The 19,336-nt window shown below is 40.5% G+C and overlaps 1 protein-coding gene across 2 annotated transcripts in view; it reads left to right on the forward strand.

The window, feature by feature from the left end:
* The window catches only part of UBE2F (ubiquitin conjugating enzyme E2 F (putative)), a 131,111-nt gene that overhangs the window by 58,656 nt on the left and 53,119 nt on the right, over positions 1 to 19,336 (forward strand). For both annotated transcript variants that reach the window (XM_054044032.1, XM_054044033.1), the window contains 2 exons: positions 371 to 441; positions 15,035 to 15,092. In XM_054044032.1, the coding sequence (XP_053900007.1) occupies positions 371 to 441; positions 15,035 to 15,092 (129 nt within the window). The remainder of the gene's footprint in view (positions 1 to 370; positions 442 to 15,034; positions 15,093 to 19,336) is intronic.

The raw sequence follows: 19,336 nt of genomic DNA on the forward strand, positions 1-19,336 counted from the left end.
GGAACAGTTATCCTCTGTACTTCTGTGAACATTTAAAAATAGGGAATACTTTCCTTACCCAGAAAATTACTGAGAAGAAGAAATCACACTGGAATGAATCTTTGCTCTTCCTCCACTTGTTTACAAAGCCAAAAACCTGAATATAACACGGAATGGGAAAGCAGCAGTGTTACTGTAGTTTTATATCCTGTTCTGCTCCATTTAAACTGCTTCATAAGGTAACGGCCAGATTAGCATTAGTACTTGGACTGAGATCACCCACATTTAAATTTTAGCTTCCAGGAACTGTACAACTCATAATGGTTTGTTGGTGATTTAACTAATTTGAAAGGACAGCATTGTAATCTCTGTTTGTTGTTTATTTTGGCAGCCTCCAAAAGTAAAATGTTTGACTAGAATCTGGCATCCAAACATCACAGAGACGGGTGAAATCTGTTTAAGGTAGTTAACAGCCTTCTTTTATTGTTACTTCAAAGTTTTTGTAGAGATCATTACCCTGGTATGTAATTCTCCCTTCAGCACCAGTAGACAGATAATGTCTCCTACTTAAATTTGATCCTTCGAAGCAAAGGAAACTTCTTGAAAATGTTTTAGACCATTGTGATACCAAACAGAATTGCTGAACATGCTATCAGTTGTAAAACCAAATATATCCAAACCGCATTTCTGATTCAGGAAAAAAAAACATAAATGCATCCCAATCAAATATGCTATGGTGTCCAATATCCTTTTGAATCCACCCTTCCAAAATATAGCAATGCCCTCTAATTATTCAGAACACATAGTCCTTTAAAATTTCTCCCAATATGCAGAAGATTTTCTTCCCTGCAACATAAATTCCATTGAATAACACTGATTTCCTGTAAAAGAGATTTGCTTCTTGTAGAAGAGTTTTAAAATCCTAGTTCTGTGTGCTTTTGACTAAGACCTGGCTTTGCAACCATTTATCTAACTAGCCAATTGTAGGATTTAAAGGATTCTATATCATTGCATGCTTGCTATTGAGATCTCTTGCAGAAAAGAACAAATAAACTGTGAACTGGCCAAGCATGCTACATTTTTGCTTTTCCGTCTATAGCGTTGCTACTAGAGAGACGTAAAGATTGAGCCTGCATCAAATTAAAGGAGGTTTAGAATTTTCTTATGTCTAGAATCTTAAGAACCCATGTTCTTATTTAGCTTGTGATGTAACTATTTGCATTTGATCTTACACTTTCACCATTTCCAGATAAAACCAAAGGTCATTTTTCCACAGTAGAAAAATACATAGCCTCTATCTTTGTGATCGTTAATTTGAGGCAGAATTAACTTTAATAGCGCCTATTCTTCTCCAAAGTCCTCTACTTGGAAAATTCCATCAATGTCCTCCCTAACATTTTGAATTATAGGATCCAGGTGGTTTTAAATTATCCCACACTTTAAACCCCTATTTAGTTTAAAACCTAAAATATTTTAAGTACTAGGAAACTGTTTAAATTTTCCAGGGGAAAATATTGGTAGGATTTTAGTTACATTAGACAAAAATATTGGATTTTGACAATAACAAACTACTTGTATGAATGACAAATTTATTAAATTTCAATATGTAATATAAAACTGATATGATAAAGTGTAAGAAGAATAACCATATATTTTCCTCTTTTAAGATAGATCAAATTTAGCCTAAAATATAGGTTCTAAAATTAACTTTTTCAAAAACACGACTAGTAAAATGTTTGAGATTTAAAAAACAAAGATAAATATACTTATATATACTCGTTTATAATCTGACCCTCCCCCCCCAGATGGATAAATAAAAATGGAAAAATTTTATAACCCGTTCATAAGCCGACCCTATAATTCAGAGGTCAACAAACTTTGGCTCCTGGGCCATCAGGATAAGCTGCTGGTGGGCTGAGATGGTTTGTTTATCTCGAGTGTCCGCAGGTACGGAGGTAAACCTAAATAAACAAAGGCTAGGTCTACACTACGGGGGCGGGTCGCATAGCTGAAGTTGCGTATTTTAGGTCGACTTACCTGGCTGTGAGGACGGCGGCGAGTCGACCGCTGCTGCTCCCCCGCCAACTCCGCTTCTGCCTCTCTCTGCGGTGGAGTTCCGGAGTCGATGGCAGAGCGATCGGGGATCGATTTTATCGTGTCTACACTAGACGCGATAAATCGATCCTCGATAGATAGATTGCTACCCGCCGATCTGGCGGGTAGTGAAGACGTGCCCAAAGTGTCCCGGGGCACCAGCTGCTTACCCTGACGGGCCGGGACAGCAACTGGTGGGGAAATGTTTTTGGGGAGACAAGCTGGGAGTCAGGGGAGTAACCCCTGTGACCACCCCGGACATGACCCCACCCCTAGCCCGGGACCCCCACACTCTTCCCATCCCATCCCTTCCCACCTTATCTGGGGAGGGCCGGGGGAGGATGTCTCTGGCCTGGCTGGAGCTGTTCCGGCAGACTCGGCAGCGCAGCTGCAGCCTGCTCCTGCGGGCCAGACCGGGTGGCGAGGTCACAGCATGTTCCAGCGGGCTGGGCCGGGCGGCATGGCTGCAGCATGCTCCGGCGGGCCAGGTGGCGTGGCCACAGCCTGCTCTGGGGGGCAGGGCCGAGCGGCACAGCTGCAGCCTGCCAGCCGGGGGGAGAGCAGCGTGGCTGGAAGCGGAGAGACTTTTCCCTTCTGGCTGTGCTGCCTCTCTTTGCTCCATCTGTTGGGGGGAGGGGCTGTGTCTCACTTCTCCCTCTCTGTACCCGTTCATAAGCCGATCCCCTTCTTTGGTGCTTCCCTTTTTTACTAAAAAAAAATTCGGCTTATGCATGGGTAAGGTAATTTTTTAAAAATAAACATTGCTTTACAATTGTAACCTAAATATTACAGCATGAGAACCCGATAGTGAAATTGATTAGAAACTGATTATAAGCAAAAATCAAATGTGCGACAAGTTTGTCATTTTCCAAGCTAATAGAAATGCAAAAAAGAAATACAGCATAAACCGTGAAAATAAACAAAATTAATAAACCTGTTTTAAAATCCAAGATAGGGCTTATAACATATGGTAGATAAGGAAATTAATTTAAGAAAACCCTGTTTTTCATGTAGCTGTGCTCTTTACATTTAAAGATTGTAATATCTTTATGCACCATATTGGGCAGAAGACTATGATGTTTTAATAGGAAAGCTTGTCGTACCTTAAATATGGCAGCCGGGCATATAGTCTAGTAAGCTGCAAGGATTGTGCAAACTGTTGTTTCAGAAGCATGTTCTATTTTCTGTATTTCTAAGGAGTTAATTAAAATTATCCTCAAAGTACAAAGTGCTAAAGCATTTTTGTGTGCGCTTCTTACTATGCTGGTTCTGTGCCTGTCAGAGGGCTCCATGGGAGGAATAAAGTGTGTGGTGGTGCTGCATGTCTTCGCAATAGTGCACATACATTTTACTTACAATAACACGTTTGCTTACATAAACTGGCTTTGGAAATGCAGAGCTTTGCTCATTTTTCTTTTAGAGTCTGCTGAAATCCCTGCATTGGTCTGATTGTGAAAGATTTTACTTTAACAGCAAGAAATCTTTAAAATGTACTAAAGAGTGATGAAGTTTTCAGGAGTATCTTTAATTTTGATTAAATTTCAGCTAATCCAAGTAGGAGAATACTATATTTTCTATGAGAGACAGTTATGTTGGAGAAATTCAATATCAGAGAATTTGGTACTAGATTTGGAAACAAAAGACTACAATAACTACTGCTTTTTATGGACCTGATTCTCAATTTTTGTAGACATATTTTGTGTCTGCAGTGGGTTTTCAGGAAATAAAATTAGGTACAAAATTATTCCTGACTTATTTTCTACTTAAAATACTTAACTAGCATTTTTTCCAAACTTGAATATCTATTTCCTAAATAAATATGTTTATATTATGGTATATGATCATCATAAGAACATAAGAATGGCCATTCTGGGTCAGACCAATGGTCCATCTAGCCCAGTATCCTGTTTTCGATCAGTGGTCAATGCCAGGTATTTCAAATGGAATGAGCAGATCAGGGCAATTATCAAATGATCCATCCCCTGTTATTCAGTCCCAGCATCTGGCATTCAGAGACTTAGGGACACCCAGAGCATGGGATTGCATCCCTCACCATCTTGGCAAATGGCCGTTGATGGATCTATTCTCCATGAATTTATCTAATTGGTTTTTTAACCCAGTTATACCTTTGGCCTTCACAGCGTCCCCTGGCAACAAGTTTCATAGATTGACAGTACATCGTGTGAAGAAATACTCCCTTTTGTTTGCTTTAAACCTACTGCCTATTAATTTAATTGGGTGACCCCAGGACGTCTGTTATGTGAAATCATACTTCCTTATTCACTTTCTCCACACCATTTGTGATTTTAAGACCTCTATCATATCCCACTTAGTCGTCTCTTTTCCAAGTTGAACAGTTCCAGGTTTTTTATGGGACTTTTTTATGGAAGCCGTTCAATACTGTTAATCATTTTTGTTGCCCTTGTCTGTAGTATCTTTTCCATTTCTAATGTATCATTTTTGAGATAGGGTGACCATAACTGCACGCTGTCTTCAAGCTGTGGGCGTACCATGGTTTTATATAATGACATTATGGTATTTTCTGTCTCCCTATCAATCCCTTGCCTAATGAGTTGTAACATTCTGATAGATTTTTTGACTGCTGCTGCATATTAAGCGGATGTTTTCAGAGAACTTGGTGTAGAGAAAGTAAATAATGAAGTGTTATTTACTCCTCATAACATAAGAACTAGGGGTCACCAAATTAAATTAATAGGCAGCAAGTTTAAAACAAACAAAAGGAAGTATTTTTTCACATAACGCACAACGTCAACTTGTGGAACTCCTTGCCAGAGGATGTTGTGAAGGCCAAGACTATAACAGGGTTAAAAAAAAAAACTAGATAAATTCATGGAGGATAGATCCATCAATGGCTATTAGCCAGGATGGGCAGGGATGATGTCCCTAGCCTCTGTTTGACAGAAGCTGGGAATGGGCCATGGGATGGATCACTTGATGATTACCAGTTCTGTTCATTCCCTCTGGGATACCTGGCATTAGCCACTGTCAGAAGACAGGATACTGGGCTAGATGGACCTTTGGTCTGACCTAGTAATGGCCATTCCTGTGTTCTTAACTATCCACAATGACTCCAACATCTTTCTTGAGTTGTAACAGCTAATTTATACCCCATCATTTTGTACGTACACTTGGGATTATGTTTTCCAATATGCATCTTGTAGGAAACCATTCCATAATAAGACCCAAAAAACATGTAAAACTCACCTTAATAAATTTTATAAAGATTTGGGTTAGGAAAACTTAGAAATATTTTGAGGATTACTATGTTTTACTGAAATATTGAATAGTCTTCTTCATTGTGATGTTGCCTCCATTGATGCCAGCTTCTGGCGTATATATAATTTGTGGTTTGTTTCATGCTCCAATATACCCTTTTCTTGAACCTCTGCTGTACATTTCTGATTTTTCTATTTGATCTCATCCACTTACTTTGTTGCATTCGCTTTTTCTGTTGTGGAATCAAGTGGTCAACATTGTTGAAAGTGGTTGTTTTTTTTCCCCCTTGAAATTGAATCTGATCTTGGCTTGAGAAACATTCCTTCCAATGCTGAAAGGAAAATATCTCGATTTTTTACAGAAACTCTAAACTGTTCTGTCGACAAAGAAGGTGTTCTTTTACATGAAGTGAATCTTTTCTGAGGCTGATCTCTCAATCATATTTGTTTACTGCTGTAGAATGTAATTATTTTATAAGAGGTTTTTTTTTTTTTGCAAATTCTTTTTATATACTGTATATAAAGAAAGCTGTGCACACTTTCTTCACCCTGGAAGGATGAACAACCAGACAACAGAGTGGTTCAATCTGAACACTGGCATGTAACAGGGCTGTATTTTATCTTTATTTTATTGTTTGGCATTCCCATGGTCTGGATACTGTAGAAGTGTATTAGCAACACAAACAGTGGTATAGCATGGGTAAATGACAAATGCCTAGAAGACCTAGACTTTGCTGATATTGCATTACTGAGTGACATCTCCGAATAGTTACAAAGACAGCCCATCAAAAACCTCAGACCATGCAGGGCTTAGAATTAGCGATGGTAAAACAAACATCCTTGAAACCCAGACATCAAGTAGTAACATCACATTAGAATGCAAAAATATCAAGGAACAGTTCATCTATCTGGGCAGCACCATATTGGCCAATGGAGACCTCAAGAAGGAAGTGACCTCAATGGTAGAAAAGACATCCATAGCATTTACTAAACTTAACAACCTATAGAAATCAGATCTATAGCACCAGAACAAAATGGAAAATTTTCAATTCAAATGTAATCTGTGCTAACATACGAGAGCTAGAGATGTTATACTGAAAACTAGATGCTTTTGAAAATAAGTGCCTATGAAAGATTCTGGGCATTGGTTGGAAAAACTTCATTACCAATGAAGAGATCTAAGAAATCACCAATCAGCGGCTTGTTTCCACCTTCAGAAGAAAGTACTAGACATTTTGGGGACATGAACTCCAGATGCCAACACACAGACTCCCACATGAAGTTGTCAAGTGGAAACCAACTAGTGTGGGGAAACGAGGGCACCCAAAAGAAATCTTAAGAGGAATCTTTAGCAGGGAGGGCAGAACAGTCAATCTCAATAGCATAGAACAGATGGACACAGTAGCAAATGGCAGAGGAATGGAAGAGACTAATTTGCCTCCGCGCGCCAGTGTTAGCCTGGAAAAGACGTGATGTAAATATATGCACTTTATTGCTGCCAGAATTGGGTCCCATCTATAGATAATTCTGAAAGTTAGTGAGTGCTTAGGACAGCGGTGGGCAAACTATGACCCACGGGCCAGATCCGGACCATTAGGTGCCCATGGGGATTGCCACCCCCGTGGTGCCGTGGGCCCTGTGCCACAGCTGGAAGCGACCAGCACCACGTCCCTGCGGCCCCTGGGGAGGGGGGGCAGAGGGTTTATGGCCGGGAACAGGGAACTGTGGCCAATGGGAGCTTCGAGGGAGGTACCCGCAGGGAAGGGCAGCGCATGGAGCCCTCTGCCCCCATCCCCAGGGGCCGCAGGGACATGGTGCCAGCTGCTTCCAGGAGTGGTGCGGGGCTAGAGCAGGCAGGGAGCCCACCTTAGCCCTGCTGTCACTCCACGTAAGCGGTGCCGTGCGGAGCCTGCATCCCAAACCCCTTCCCTGAGCTCCCTCTCGCACCTCAACCCCCTGCCCTGAGTCCCCTGCCGCACCCCGCACCATCCTGCATCCCAACCCCTTGCCCTGACCCTCCTTGTACGCCCTCCTGCGCTCCAACCCCCTGCCCTGAACCCCTTCCTGCACAAGGAAAAACAGATAAGTGTGATATAGAAAATAAAATATGCCATTTTAAATTTAAAAATTCCAAATACACCTCTACCCCGATATAACGCTGTCCTCGGGAGCCAAAAAAACCTTACCGCATTATAGGTGAAACCGCATTATATCGAACTTTCTTTGATCCGCTGGAGTGCCCTGCCCCCCCGCCCCCCGGGAACACTGCTTTACAGCGTTCTATCCGAATTTGTGTTATATTGGGTCGTGTTATATCGGGGTAGAGGTGTATTAAGATGTGGCCATGGGAGTTTCAACTCCTCTGTGACTGTGGATGGTCTGGCTTTATATTCTAGGAAGGGTCCCAAATTTAGACAAAGGAAATTGGAGTATTTTCTTATCTTCCTCCCCCTGCACTCTTTGCGAAGGACCTGCCTGTTTGTAATCTACTTATTCCTGAGCAGCACGGTCTCTCTTTCAGTCCACATCCCCTGCAACCTGAAATTACATCTCTGTCAGTGACCCAGCCTGCTCTCATCCCGAGTCCTGATGAGTCTGCAGACATGGTTCACCCTACACCCTTTGTGTTCCCTTTCCACTTCACTTTCTCCTGTTACTCTTCGCAAGCATTCAGGTGTTTACCAGAGCAGCTCTGTCTCTGTTATTGTAATTACACATATGCAGTACCTGAGTGTTAATTGTATGTATAAGAGAGCGTTGGAAAATTATCCTGTAGAAATGTGGCCAGAAGACTGTGGAGGCAGGAGATAGGAGGTGTACTCACTAGGAATGTCTGCTTCCAGCTATTAAACTTAATGTTCACTGTATTGTTAACTTTTTAAAGTTAAGTTCATACCGTTGGTGTTTGTTCAGCAAGAAGATACTAAACATCATGCCTGGAAGGAAAGCTTGGTTTGGGCAAATCTGAAAGGAATTGCGAAGGGCTTGTCTACTAGTATACTAGTGTGAAGGTTCCGAAGCGTATAACTTATTCCCCCAAATTAATTACCTCAACCAAACTAGAGATTATACAGATTTAACTTTTTTTCTTAAAAACAATTGCCCCTAACCAAAATAGTTACATTGGTACAAAAATTGTATGTAGATCATGGTTTAGTCTATTTCTCAGAGCTTTGAGTAACATATTGGAACTAGTTTCAGAGTGGTAGCTGTGTTAGTCTGTATCAGCAAAAACAACAAGGAGTCCTTGTGGCAGTAGAGGTATAAATACACAGCACCTCCTACTGATACTCACATCTTCTTGGGGAGGGATAGCTCAGTGGTTTGAGCATTGGCCTGCTAAACCCAGGGTTGTCAGCTCAATCCTTGAGGGGGCCATTTAGGGAATCTGGGGCAAAAATCTGTCTGGGGATGGGTCCTGCTTTGAGCAGGGGGTTGGACTAGATGACCTCCTGAGGTCCCTTCCAACCCTGATATTCTGTGATTCTGTGAACTGTTTGAAATGGGCCACCTTGATTACATTGAACTCATTAACACTACAAAAGTGATTTTTTCCTCCCTTCTTGTCAACTATTGAGAATAGCCCACTTCCACCTTAATTGAATTGGCTCGTTAGCACTGACCCCCCCCCCCCCCCACACACTTGGTAAGGCTACTCCCATCTTTTCATATGCTGTGTATTTATACCTCTCTACTGTATTTTCTACTCCATGCATTTGATTAAGTGGGTTTTAGCCCACGAAAGTTTATGCCCAGATAAATTTGTTAGTCTCTAAGGTGCCACAAGGACTCCTCGTTGTTTTTATTGCAACTAGTTTCTGACAGTTGTGTATTCTAAGCTACTGTATCTGCGCTTTTATTTAGTTCAGGAATTTGGTTTTCCTGCAAGAGTTGATGACCTCACCAGTTGGTAAAAAGCAGCAAATCCCTCCACTACTGCCTTTAAGTGCTTCTTTTGCCATCATCTAAGGAAAAACACAATCTTGAATGTTAAGTCTTTGCAGATATGGTAAACGGAGGAGCTGTTTTTTTCAATTGTTTAAAAATCCATATGTATTTTGTAGTACGTGTACACATTACTGAGATAGAGTCTTAAATAAATTTGGAAAAGCTTTTCCAAATCATCTTCACAGAAAAAGCTTTCTCATGTGTAATATAGCACACTTATTAGTTTGAACAAGACCAGATATGCGACTTGATTCCAGAGCATCACAAAAAAGGCTTTTGGATATTTATTTTATTTATTTATATAGTTTAATAATAATAATAGACACCTATAGAAGGTTCTAGGTGGCTAAGATGTAATTAATACTACAATAAAATCCCGACAGCATTAAAATAATCAATTCAAACAGGATCTCAGCCAGCTAATTACTTACCAAAAAAACCAACCTCCTTTCTTCTCTTTACCATTCTGGGAAGGCTACCCTCCACTATATCCAAACCCCTGTCAAACGGATGTCTTTTTCAGCTTGTCCGGAAGGTCACTAAATTAGTTTATTGGGGGGGAGGGGCGAAATGGGAGCCCAGAGAAAGCTCCATGGGGGGGGAGCATTGGTTTGAGCATTGGCGTTGAGTTCAATCCTTGAGGGGGCCATTTAGGGATCTGGGGCAAAAATCTGTCTGGGAATTGGTCCAGCTTTGAGCAGGGGGCTGGACTAGAAGACCTCCTGAGGTCCTTCCAACCATGATATTCTATGATTCATAGTCACAAAGACTTCAGAGAGAACACCCTCCCAGCAGGTCTCCCCTTCCCCCTCTACTACCCCAACCTTTTAATATAGCGAAGGAGAATCAACTCAGTGGGACTTTCTAACCAGAGATGTACTCATTCACACACACTCTTGCTTATTCAGATCTTCTTCACATAGTCACTCCCTCTCAGTTCTTTCACCATGGTCCCTTTCTCTTGTACTTCCCTGTCCCTTCTCCTCATGCTGCCCCATTTACCTCACCACAATACTTACACTGGTGCCAGATGTGGACTGGGGATGTGAGAACAGATTTTCTTACCACTCTTAGGACTGTGACAGGAAAGGGGGGTACCAGTGGGATAGTGACTTCCCCCCTCCACTCCCCAAAGAAATAATCTGGACCAATTGCCAACCCTGTCCCCTCCCCCAGTGTATTCTTTACCCTGTCCTCTATAGGCCTCTGATTTTTATTTTTCTTCCCCACGTCTTGTTTCAGACCTTCTCCTATTTCTCCATTCTCTCTTCTTCTCTATGCTTTGTCCTTGTCCTTTGGGTTTTTTCTTTTTGTCACTCTCCTCCTGCTCTCCTCACCTTCTCTGACCCTTCATTTCTCCTTTCCTCATCCTTCTATCTTAGCTCTTAAACGCTCGCTTGGTCTCCAGTCCTTCCCCAGTTCTGTCATCCTCCTTTTGGGGCCCAGAGTGGCCTAAAGTGCCCTCTCCTGGCCCTTGGCCTTAGAGTAGCTTTTGTGGGATGAAACATCCCTGGAGCAGCCCAAATAGCTGCTCGGCGCTTGGCACCTGCTTTCTGCTGCTTTGCACCTTGCCACTAGAAGTTGGGTTACACTTTTAGAGTTCCCCCTGCCCCCCGCTCCCCGGCCTTTGGAGGAAGTATAAACTCCAAGCACCCCAGTTAAATATGGTGATAGAGAGGCCTCAGTTCTGGAGGTGTAGGGGGAGTGGCAGTTTGGGAAGCCTGGTTGGAAGTTCTCTGCCTGCCTAGATTCAGGCAAAGCAGGGAATTTAAAAGTTTTCATATGTATCCGCTTCATGCTCCATGCTCTGACACTGCATCAGGGAGAGCAAATGGAGCCAAGATCAAAGTTGCCACTCTGCGGGCTGGAAAGGAGAGCTGTGTAAGATCAGCCAGATATTTGTGTGTGCCGTCAGAGGTGTGAACCTTGGCCGGGACTGATGTGGGGCTTTATATGTGACCAGTGAATCAGCCTAGTTTGAAATTTGAAAACTGGCAAGTTTTTGCTGTTCTTTTTCAGTCATTCTAATTATTTGCGTGAAATTTCTTTTTGAAAATCATTCAATAACTCAAAGCACATTTTCAGCTAGATCCAACTTCAATCTCATGAAAGCTTTCTTGAGAGGCAGTGCTCCAGGGGTAAGGTGCTGACCTAGGAGTCAAGAGGCTGGGTCCTTTTCCTGGCTATGCCATTTACCTGCTGTGTGACCTTGGGCAAGTCGCTTCCTCTCCCAGCACCTCCATTTCTCCATCTCTAAAATGGGTCTCGTGATCCTTACAGCCCTTTGTTAAAGCACTTTGAGATCTATAGAGTTATAGTGTTAAGTACTTTTATGCTTTTTATATGTAAATTTATTTAATCCTGACTTTAAATCACTGTAAATTATCTGAACAGGTTTAGAGATTGTCATAGTTTTAAGCCAGAATTGGTCACCAGATCAACCTTGTCTGACCTCCTGTGTATCATCAACACCACCGAGCACGGTACACTAAACCCAACAACCGAAATTGGACCAAAGTTTGACAGCCCACAGGAGACTAGACTTTTTAAGTGCCACAGCCAGAGAATAGGGAGAATTGAGATGCAACAGTGCCTGAGGTCCCGCAGACAAATAATTAAATGAGATTATAGCAAGATAATCCTCAAGTGACCTGCACCCGCACAATGCAGAGGAAGGCAGAAAAAACCTAATCTCTCTGCCAATCAGACCTGGGGGGAAATTCCTTCTTGACCCCATACATGGTGATCTGTTTAGACCCTGAGCATGTGAGCAAGGACCAGCCAGCCAAGCACCTGTTGAACAGAATACTTGGTGCCACATCCAAGCCCCAGCCCACCAATGAATTCTATTGCATTAATTTAGCAAAGTTTTATGAGGGCAGCAGCACTAAAATCAAGCTAAAAATACCATTATCCTTTACGTACTCATAAACCTCCTTTTTCAGATCATTCATACTTTACTTTCCTGCTATAAGAATATACTCCTGGGGGAATTCTGCACCACTACGTAATGCAGAATTTGGTCAGAATGAATGCTCCCTTCAGAACTCTTTTTTTCTGCAGAATTTGTGATTTCCACCAAAATGCTTCGTTTTGGAGGAAATCACAAATTTCAGCCACCCGGGCATGGCGGTACTGCAGAAGAACCTCAGAGTTACAAACTGACCAGTCAACCCCACACCTCCTTTGGAACCAGACGTATGCAATCAGGCAGCAGCAGAGACAGAAAAAATAAAGCAAATACAGTACAGTGCTGTGTTAAACGTAAACTACTAAAAAAAAGGGAAAGCAGCATTTTTCTTCATAGTAAAATTTCAAAGCTGTATTAAGTCAACGTTCAGTTGTAAACTTTTGAAAGAACAACCATAACGTTTTGCTCAGAGTTATGGACATTTCAGCGTTATGAACAATCTCCATTCCCAAGGTGTTTGTAACTCTCAGGTTCTACTGTAGTTCACTGTGCTGTTGAAGTAAATCTTGAATCATGTGGTGATAAAGAGAAAATTTTCAACTATCAGGGCATAGCCATGAGACTAGCATTACGGCAACAGAAGGATGAAGATAATTAGTTGAGTAGCACAGCTAGCAAGGATTCATGTTGCCTGGTGTCATTACTAATGAATTTTAGGGAAAACATAGGGCATTTTATTACAGGTTAATTTCCTAATACTGCATAGCGATCCTTAGAATACTGGCTAATCACATAGTGATTTCATTGTTATTACCATACAGGAAAGCTTTGATTACTAAATCATATTATTTATGCAGTCAACTCTATCAACTCTAATTTAGGGGTTTTTTTGGAGGGGGGGGGATTGTTTTTAAGATTTTATTGTGGATTAGTTCTGGATGACACTAGAGGTAGCTAAAATATGGCAAAATAAAACACCAGTTCAGTAAAACCCCTTGAAGTGAAAAGTAGAAAGGTATCTGTAGCAAGATGGTAGTAAATTGGCAGCACTTTTTATTGCCAAGTAGGCATGGGGCACTAGCCTTTTATTTCTGCAGATCTGAGGCTTGGTCTACATCTAAAAATTAGATAGACCTAGCTACATTGCTCAGGACTGTGAAAAATGTTGTGCCTTGTGCAACATAGTTAGATTGACCTAACCTGGTGTAGATTCAACTAGGTCAACTGAAAAAGGCATCTCAGAGAGGAGATTAACTACATTGGTAGAAGAACCGCTTCCATTGATGTGCCACTATAGTACAGACTTGCCCTGAGTGAAAATTTGTTCTGTTCACAAATGAAAGCGCATTTACTCTTATCCTAATCTCTATTTGAGTACATCAGATAATTGCCAAATAGTCTGGCACAATTAAGAGGTGTCCAGGTGTTTTCAATGAAAGGCTAAAAATTAATCTAAAAATCTGTTCAACTGTTTTTTCTAATTATTCATCTTAAAACTAGCTGAAGTATTTAATGGACTTCAGTACTAAACAAAAATGTACAGTTTGCACAGATTAATCTCTTCTATACATTATATGTATGTATAGCAGAATCCAGCCATATGTAATTCATACAGCCGTTTCCACGTAAATTCCATGGATTAGGTACATTGTGTGGGTTTTAGCACAAGTAACTCGTAAGGAATTCCTTTTATTCCTCCGTTAACCAGTGTTTCTCAGCCAGAAGATGTGACGACTATGCTCTGGGATCCACACTGACGGCATCTTTACTTCCAAGTGGAGTTAAGGTGTTGGGTTTGATTCGTAAAGCCTTAAAATGGCTTGGGTCCTCGCCTCTTGCAATATCACTTCTTTCTTCCAACCACAGTGCTACTGTTGATCAGCTGAGGCCCTGAAGATGCAGATTGCTTGGCATAAAAGAGGAGGAGCGTCCAACAAGGGATTGTGATTCATTGGACCTTTACCTGGATTTTTTCACCTGGGTTTGACACACATTCATATTTCAAAATTATGGCTTTTGCAAAATTCTAATATGTAAATTTTAGACAAACTTAAAAAAAAAAGCCAGATCTTTCCTATTCCTGATCAACAGAGGCACTGAAAATGAAGCTCTTTCAACATAAGGAATGCCGCTACTGGCAAAATACATCTCCCCTTCCCCTGCCTTACCAGAAGCTGGGAATGGGTGACGGGATAGATCACTTGATGATGACCTGTTCTGTTCATTCCCTCTGGGGCACCTGGCATTGGCCACTGTCGGTAGACAGGATACTGGGCTAGATGGACCTTTGGTCTGACCCAGTATGGGCGCTCTTACGTTCTCATGAAATAGCCTACATTTTGGTGATTCTCGGGGTGCTCTGCAAGCCCCACCGATTCACCCAGGCTATAGGTGAGAGGGACATACTAGAAACTGCTTGTTTGTGTGTATGTCTCTGTGTACAGCAGTTAAGAAGGGACGTTGTTAGGCTTGTTATCTCATTTGTTATATCTATACATGCTTGATTATATTTTTGTTTTCAGTTCTGTAAACCCCTGGATTTTTTTAAAGTTCCTTATTTTCAATTATGCTGTGAAGATCAGGAGTTCTAAAATGAAATTGAAAGAACAGTTAGTTTGGGGGCGTTTCCCCCTTTTGTCATTTTTATATGAATTTTTAACAGCTCAAAATACTTCATATAATACAAAAAAAAGTGTAATTTCTGCATCCCAAGAGAAACCAATATTTCCTAATTTTCCGAGGGATATAAAAGTTTAGTGTTCTGATTTTTTGTGAAGAGATTGCAGTCAATAAAGTTTTAAGTAAGCTTAACTGCTTCTCAGTTTCAGATTGTATTGTATAATGTCTGCCTCCTTGTCTGTTCCAGTTTATTGAGAGAACATTCAATTGATGGCACTGGCTGGGCTCCAACTAGAACATTAAAGGTACCATTTCTTTTCTAGCTATAAAAATCTGTTTTGATGTAGTTACCTTTTGAACAGTTCATGTTTATAAAATATACGCTTTGCCAGGTTTGGGGAACAGTATTGATGTTTCTATAAAAGTTAGTTTAATATTTTTGCCTTCAGAAGAGCCTCAGTGCCTCATTTATTAAAACATGAAGATGTTTTTTTAGTACTTAGCACTGTTTCTTTTCTCTGCCTTATCAAAATATTAATTTTAACTTTATTTGTTAAAACCCATTAGCGTAGCTGTATAGACAAATGTGGATATAAAATAAAAACCAATGCTTTGGCAAACTAAAAAGCTAGTCATAATATATCTATATTGTCTTGTAAACTGACTCTTTGCTACTAATGAAGAAACTTCATCCCATCTGCTTTAATGTTAGGCTCTTTTAGTGAGTTCTCTGTACTCTTGAACTTATATTTATAGGGCAACATTTTACCTGCTGAAAGACTGGTTAATAGTAAGGGTTTATCCTGCAAAACCCTATTCATGTGAATAGCCCTGTTGACTTCAATGAAATTCAGATTTTTGGTATTGTCTACATGGAGACTTGGTGCTCAATAAGCCAGGATGTAAATCTCCAGTGTACTAGCTTGCTGAGCACTGTGAAAACTGCTGTCACGGACTAGAACATCCATAGCGCACTTTGACGTTATACGGTTTGAAATTTTGAGACTTTCTGTAGAAGAAGTTTCTGAAGAGGTGGATCAGTTAAATATCTAGCTATTATCTTCAAAGTAGATAGACTCCAGTAAAAAGAAAATGTAGTGCACAGATTTTGTTCTTGTCAATACTTATTCAGGAAACTTGTTTCACCTTAGTGTTAGGAACAGTAAGCAACACAAAATTGCCATATTTGGGTATTGCACAATCAGAGCATGATCTGCTCCGGTAATAGGCCATGTGGGGAACAAGCTGCATCCCAGCAACATAATAGCCACAAACTAGAAAGCTAGAACTAAGGACAGGTTTGGGGGTGGGGTTGAGAGAGAATCTCCCTACCAATAAACCGTTCATGTGCAATGTAATTGAACATATTTTATGTAATCTTATCACTGTTGTGGATACTACAAGACACACACAAGTTGTGTAAATACACCTCTACCCCGATATAACGCTGTCCTCGGGAGCCAAAAAATCTTACCGCGTTATAGGTGAAACCGCGTTATATCGAACTTGCTTTGATCCTCTGGAGTGCACAACCCTGCTGCTCCCCTCACCACCCCCCGGAGCGCTGCTTTACTGCATTATATCCGAATTCGTGTTGTATCGGGTCGCGTTATATCAGGGTAGAGGTGTACATGTAAATAAGGACTGTGCTTGTGAAGCAGACACAATAGACAGTAAACTATAGCGCTTGTGCTATAAAATAATCACAATAATATATTTGGAAGATTGGAATTTGATTTTGAATGCCAAAAGTCATAACTTTTAGAACTTTAAAATCATGTTTTAATTCTGCAACACCTCCACAGTTAAATGTTAGAATGTTAACTTCTTTTTCAGTTTTTGTCCTTCACAAGAAAGCTGAATCTCAAGCTTAAAATTATTTTTTAATTTTTAACATACCCTATTTTCTCTCTGTTTTTTAAAGAAAATAGATGAAGTTCTCATCATGACGCCTCAATCTGATTAATCATGGTTGGCTAGCTGGAGACATCAGCCCACACAGTGCTAGTGTCAGCAGTATCTGCATGCACTTTTTAGTATATTCCTATTTTCACTACATACACCCCCAAAGTTGTCCTAGAAATCCACCTTGGGCAAAAAAAATCATTGGATATGTAACTCCAGGCTCCAGCTTAATTTATGAACAATTTCTCCTCTTCTCTTCTGAGTTTTGCAACTTACTTTCTTAGACCATCTAATAAATGTTTCACCGTATAACTTGTATGAGAATAAGCACATGAGCTGGCAAACGTGATTTTTATCAATATTTAAGGTCTGATTGGCCCATTACATTTTTTTAACCTTGACCTCCATCCAAACAGGCTTTGTTGTGTCATCCAAAAGACCAATATTTTCCTGCTGGCTCAATATTTTCTTGCCCATATTGCCCCCTCCTTTTGCTTTGTTGTATCTATTATTATTATTATTATTTTATTTATTATTCTAACAATTTTATTAGTCTGTCAATTTCTTGATTTAATCAACTCTGTCACTATGCCTCCTTCTTGTTTCTTGGGGCTTGTCTTCACGTACAGAGCTACAATGGTGCAGCAGCAGCGCTTTAGTGAAGAAGTTACTATGACAACAGGAGAGCTTCTCCTGTTGGCGTAGTTAATCCACCTTCCTGAGAAGTGGTAGCTACGTTGACAGGAGAAGCTCTACCCAGGGGGCGGATGGGTGGGGAGTTATGTCTGTATAACTGCGTCGCTAAGGGGTGTCGATTTTTCACACCTCTGAGCAATATAGTTATACCGATATAAGTCTGTATTGTAGACCTGGCCTCTGTAGCCTCGTGTTTTTAGTAGATCTGTAAATGGTCAGGCTGCCACCATTACAAAACTGTTCCTTTCAGATGCCATCATAGAGACTACTACTCAAACCCTTGTCGCCTTGAGATTAAACTGATGCAACGCACATTGGGCCACACTTAAGATTACAAGGAAGCTTTGGCTCATGCTCATTGGTTATATAATGTTTTTCTCAGACATGTTTTGAGATCCATGCCGTTGGTTGCTGGATGGAGGTTAATGTGTTGTTTATGACATAAGGATGAAGTCGTTAGGACCCTGGCATGCCAGAGTGATTTGTCATACACCAATTGTGATCAGAGGCATTAGAGCTAAAACCCTGTAGTAAGAGAGAGGAGGTTGCTGACATCTCCTTCAAGAAGGGTTCTTGACCATACAATTCCTTTCCCTCAGAGCCTGTATTTATTGACCTCCAAAGCATTCTGCAAAGCATTTTTCTTGGGTCTTTTAGGAGGGGTAGGATGAGAACTTCAGATAGGGACCATTATGGGCCTTAATTTGTATTTAATTGTCCTTGTCCAGTGACTGTAGAGGCCGGTATAAATTCTGTCTCCCTACTTCTTAACTCATCCATTTCCCTTCTCGGTTGGATCACCCTTATGTTTTGTTTTGTAGCATCTGGTTGGGCATGATTAGCTCTATAGAGTGAGTATCTATAATCTCACATTTGGTAGACTCAGAATATTGGCTACCCTTATTATTGGTGAAATTGGTCTTTCTGCCTCTTACCAATTAAAAAAACCCAAAAACTTGCCGTGTGAATGTTTTTCATAAGCACTGAAATTTAGCATTCAACAAAAGAAAGGAACCAGGTAGTGTTTCTAATACCTTTAAAGAAAAAAATAGTTAAATCATTTCTCCAGTTTCTGTAGAGGATGAAGATCTGTTGGGATACACAATACTAAATGGTGTCATTGTCAGGATGCTGTTTTAGAGCTAAGAAATCACTATACATTTCCCTGAAGATCTTCTCTTCATCTACCTATAAGCTTAACGTAAAGCCTTTTATTCTATTTTTGCATGTTTTTCTTCTAAAATGTTTTCTGTGTTGAAGCAATTTTTCCTTCAGTTCTTTCTCACTTGTCACACAGTTGTGCGTGATGTCAAAATATCTTGAAGAGCAAAGAAATTTCATAAATGTATTTTAGCTTCAGCAGTTGTTCAGGATAATTGTGATAGATTTCAATAAGACCTGCATGTCGGATTTCAAAATTAGACCCTGAATGGGAGCATAGTGAATTCATTCTTCTCTTCAATACAGAACTGGCTTTAAAAAGTAAGTGCTGACGTTGAAATAGCCACTTTGGTAATGGCAAATGCTTGTAGCTTGTTTTTTGGATGTGAAGTGTGACTACATAAAAATCCAGTGACTGATTAATCCTTTCCCCTCTTTGTGGGCCATCCAATTAGTATACACAAAATGAGTGCATTGTTTGAAATACAAATATTTGATTTTGTGTATCAAAGGAGAAAAAATGTTCTGTGTAAGGAGTCCTGGTGTGGATTTCTGTGTGGCCAAGGATCAGTCGCTTAAACTCTCCAGCTGAGTTTCTGCATCTGTAAAACCAATATTATGCCTCCTTGCCTGCTTCACAGGGATTTTGAGGCTAAATTTTTCAGCGTTTGTAAAAGAGATCCTTGGATGGATCTATATAAGCCCGAATTATATTCTTTGTTAAACACATGGAAGTGGGGTGTGTCTGTGTATATAAATTGTGTTAGTATTATTCAAAAACACAATG

This window comes from Malaclemys terrapin, chromosome 11, assembly GCF_027887155.1.
Source record: "Malaclemys terrapin pileata isolate rMalTer1 chromosome 11, rMalTer1.hap1, whole genome shotgun sequence".
Classification (NCBI taxonomy): Eukaryota; Metazoa; Chordata; order Testudines; family Emydidae; genus Malaclemys; species Malaclemys terrapin.